The sequence below is a fragment of the Morone saxatilis genome, unplaced genomic scaffold (assembly GCF_004916995.1).
Source record: "Morone saxatilis isolate NCDOM2014 unplaced genomic scaffold, NCSU_SB_2.0 Contig5, whole genome shotgun sequence".
Taxonomy (NCBI): domain Eukaryota; kingdom Metazoa; phylum Chordata; class Actinopteri; family Moronidae; genus Morone; species Morone saxatilis.
In genome coordinates, this window is record NW_023340095.1 from 602,739 (window position 1) to 607,271 (window position 4,533).

General features: G+C 44.4%; 1 protein-coding gene across 1 annotated transcript in view; it reads left to right on the forward strand.

Annotated features, from left to right (window-relative positions):
* The window catches only part of LOC118339097 (metalloreductase STEAP3-like), a 4,966-nt gene extending 1,519 nt beyond the window's left edge, over positions 1-3,447 (forward strand). Inside the window, exons 3-6 of the mRNA XM_035676631.1 lie at positions 670-997; positions 1,706-1,905; positions 1,989-2,153; positions 2,401-3,447. Of these exons, the coding sequence (XP_035532524.1) occupies positions 670-997; positions 1,706-1,905; positions 1,989-2,153; positions 2,401-2,688 (981 nt within the window). The 3' untranslated portion in view covers positions 2,689-3,447. The remainder of the gene's footprint in view (positions 1-669; positions 998-1,705; positions 1,906-1,988; positions 2,154-2,400) is intronic.
* The last annotated feature ends 1,086 nt before the right edge of the window (positions 3,448-4,533 follow it).

Here is a 4,533-nt window from a genome sequence, read left to right on the forward strand (position 1 = left end):
AGGTGAGCTGGAGGCACAGGTGAGCTGGAGGCACAGGTGAGGTCAGATTGAGACCAAACTAACAAGCTGGTGTGTTTTTAAGTATCAGAGCAGAAAAGTTTGATTAAAATTCCTTAATTTTGCAGAAGTTTTAAGCTTGAGGAGGTTAATGGGAGATGGAAACGTACGTAGCAAACAGTCCTGAACTTTTGTTCTGGTGGCAACGAGCAGTGCACAGAATTTAACGTTTTTGTTATCGGACGACCAAAAAGAGGGTCGACTATCTTGGGGAAGCCCTACATGAGTTTATAATAGATCCACACAGATGGAGAGAGAGACAGTGTTGCAAATTTGCTGACAACTTTAGCAACTTTATTTCTAAAAAGCAACAAATTTAGCAACTTATTCAGAGTATTCGCAGTCTGCTTACAGCGCCGGGTCTCTACCTCTCCTCTTGGGTTGTGTGAGGCTCGTTTGAGCTTCCTGTACATCAGCCTTTATGTAAACAGTTGGAGCTCGTAAATATTGAAACAGGTTGTTTGATCTCCTCCCTCTCTTTTGTAGATTTTCTTGCTTCTTGCTCAAACATATGAAGTTTGTGATAATTTGGTTAAATAATAATAATAATAATGATGTCCACAGTGAAACAGTTTGCATTTTAAAGATCTTAACAAGAATCCTGATCTCCAGGTTCTGATCTGCAGCGACTGCTCCGACTCTAAAGCCGCCGTCCTGCAGCTGACCCGCCGCCTCGGCTTCAGCCCCGTGGATGTGGGGGGTCTGTGTGCGTCCAGGGACATCGAGGAGGCCCCGCTCATGCTCTTCCCCTCCTGGGGGGGCCCCATCTTGGCCACCTTCCTCCTCTTCCTCTTCTTCTATGGTTACAGCTTTGTGAGGCACATCCTGCTGCCCTACCTGGATAAAGGAGAGAACAGTTTCTACCAGCTCCCTCTGGTGACGGTCAACGAGGCGCTGCCGGCAGTCGCCCTGGTTACGCTGGCACTCGTCTACCTACCAGGTATTAAAAAGGGCGTAACGCTGCGTTCAGACTGCGACGCCACGCAGGTGTATGGCGCCAGAATCAGTGCACAATGGAGGTTGTTTGTAGATTCAGGGTGTGAACTACAGAGGAGCTCATATACTGTCTGATTTCACTGCAGCCTTTCTAGAAAATCGCGATGCATGCTGGGATGTTTTTAAGCATTTAAACTTGTTCCAGTGAGAATAGAACAGTTTGGAGGGTCAGTTTGTGTCTTCAACACTAGAAACAAGGAAGTGAGTTTGGTGAAGTATGACTCAACGTTTGGTGCAGGAAACTACGATTGGATGAATTTGCAGAAAAGTTGCAACAATTGGACAAAATTGCAAAGCGATGAGCTATTTTTATCATGAATTTCTATTTTTCTGCATCTTCATCATGGATTGTGCATGAGGGTGACTCATCACTAACATACGCCTGTTGTAGCCATCTCCACTGAAGCAGCCCGATATCATTACCTTCAGATCAGAAAATATCAGAAAATATTTCCCCCTGCGACAGTAGAAAAAGTGTGCTCCCCTGAGAGCCTGCCTGTAGGAGGAACAGATCATGTGGTCTGAACCTGGAGTAAAGCTAGAAGGTAATTGGACAGCACAAACATTTATAACTGAACAACTTTCACTCCATCCATCCTGATAATCTGTGAAACAGTCAGGTTCCTGATGACTGTCCACTGTGCGTCCTCAGGTCTGCTGGCGGCGGTGCTCCAGTTGGGCCGGGGAACCAAATACAAGAGATTTCCTCGCTGGCTGGACTCGTGGCTGTGCGGGCGGAAGCAGCTGGGCCTGCTGAGCTTCCTGTGCGCCGCGCTTCACGCCGTGTACAGCGTGTGTCTGGCGCTGCGGAGGGCCGCGGGGTACACACTGCTGAACGCGGCGTACCGCCAGGTGAGCACTGGGGCAGGCCGGACTGTACGACACACACCGTGTCTCTGGACGTTCTGATGTGTCCGTTTGTTGTTCACTTTGAGGTGAAAGCCGGCGTTGAGAACTCCTGGGTGGAGCAGCAGGTGTGGAGGTCCGACCTTTACCTGTCCTGTGGAATTCTGGGATTCGGAGTCCTCGCTCTGCTGGCTGTCACCTCGCTGCCCTCTGTGGGAAATGCCCTCAACTGGAGGGAGTTCACGTTTGTTCAGGTCAGCAGAACTCACTGATTGTACTGTACACTGTGATTAATTCATTAATATGAGCTGTAAATGACTCTAGTTCTGTATGTTGTGAAGAAAAACAGCCAATCTAGATGCTATGAATCAGTTCTTTATTGCAGCACGAGAGAAACCAACCAGAGATAAAGTCTAAATGAATAGTAATAGTAAAATGTTGAAGACCCTCTTGTACTCTTTGTTCTGACTTTAAATCCTCTGTCTCTTTGTGCGTCTGCAGTCGGGACTCGGTTACGCGGCCCTAACTCTCTCCGTCATGCACACGTTGTTCTTCGGCTGGGACTTTGCCTTCTTCCCCTTCGCCTACCCTTATTACCTGCCACCGGTCTACCTGCTGGCCCTCATCCTGCCCTGCACGGTCCTGGTGGGACGGATCTTCCTGGCTCTGCCTTGCATCACGTGGCGGCTGGCGAAGATCCGCAGGGGCTGGGAGAGCGCCAGACACCGACCCCCGAACATCCAGGAGCCAGCGGAGGTGGATCCTCCTCGCAGCTCGGGTGACGTCTGAGTGGTCGAGACAGAAAGGGAAAGAAACCTGGACAACCCAGAGGAGTCTCTGCTCTCTGTGAGAGTCTGAACTCCACCGGTCTGAGCAGCGACCCGGTCCAACATCCTGCTGCTTTCAGTTTGTTCTGACTTTTGAAAGAAAGATTTCTTATTTATTTTTAGAAATTCTTTTTGCAAAAGTTTCACTGTGCGGACAAATAACAACAACAAACACTGCAATCAGAGTTTACGTCACGTTAATGATGCCTCAGCTGTCAGACATTACATTACACTGACTGGTGGAAGTTTGGTGTTATCGAAGGCTGCAACCAACGATTGTTTTCTAGATTAATCGATTAGTTGGTTGGTCCATAAAATGTCAGAAAATATTCAGTTTACTGTCAGGACTGAAGAAAGCAGGAAATGTTTGAACTCACATTGGACATTTTGTTCTTAAAGACTCAAAACAATTAATCAACTGATCGATTAATCGACTAATCGTCGCAGCTCTGAGACTTTATGCACATTTCAGCTCCACGTTTTACAGTTTGTGTGAAGAAAGAAAGATGAGACTTTATTTTACTGTTATTTCTTCATAATGTCGACAAAGATATAATATATATTTGTTTCTGATTATACTTTAATACTTTTACTTAAACAATATATTCAATGCAGTACTTTCCTTGTAATGGAATATTTCACACTTAAACTGTTTCACCTCTAGTAGCCACTAAGAAACATGTTGTTATTGACTGAAATAAATCTGATTCTGAGATTTGTATTTATTTCTCTTACTGTGTCAGTGCTCTGGTATTATGTTGCTCCTGAGATAGTGAATAGTGAAACCAAGTGATGGTTTAAGTTTAATGGAAAAATACGTATTTGTAAAACAATCGATTGATTCATGCAACCTAACCTATTTATATAATATTTATATTTTAAACCTATTTCTATTCAGTACCAGTGTCGGGATACTCATTTATTACTCATTACTCTTTTCAAAAGTAATATTATATATAATATTAATAGCAATAGTCCCTGCCAACAGTAATTAGTTACATTACTAGTTACATTACTGTCCTGCTATTAATCTCTCCCTGACCAATCCTGCTTCAGACTGATGTTGGTCCCACTCTCTCAGTTTACATACACACAAATAAATACATAAATAAATACACGTATACATATAGAATAAATGTTTAATATTTAAATACATGTAAAAATACAGAAATAAATGTAGAAATAAAGACATAAATAATTAAATAAATACAAATGTAGAATAATACATAAATAAAATAAATATATAAATAAGTGTATAAATGTAGAATAAATGTATAAATACATGTAAAGATACAGAAATAGCCATTTTCATAAATAAAGAAATACAGAAACATATAAATAAAGATATATTAACATATGAATGTAGTTTGTATTCCCTCTCCGGTACAGCAGGTGGCGCTGTCTGCCGCTCTGCCCATAAACATGAAGCAGCAGCTCGGTGATCGATTCATCGAGTCTGAAGGTGATCGATAGTTCTGGTCTCTGCACTCACTGCCGTTACCGGACCGGAGAGAGCCGTTAGCAGCCGTTAGAGAGCCGTTAGAGAGCCGTTAGAGAGCCGTTAGAGAGCCGTTGGCAGCGGGACATGGCCGACGGGGCAGCGGTGGTCACCGTCCGTCTGGTTCGGTCCTTCGAGCACCAGAACTTCAGACCGGTTGTGTTTCACGGAGTTCTGGTGGATCAGTCGGTTCGGGACTTCATGCAGCTCGTCAGAGACGGTAGAGCCGTTATACCCCGATACCCCGTTACCCCCCTACAGTCTGTTATTTACCCCGTTACCCCCCTGCAGTCTGTTATTTACCCCGTT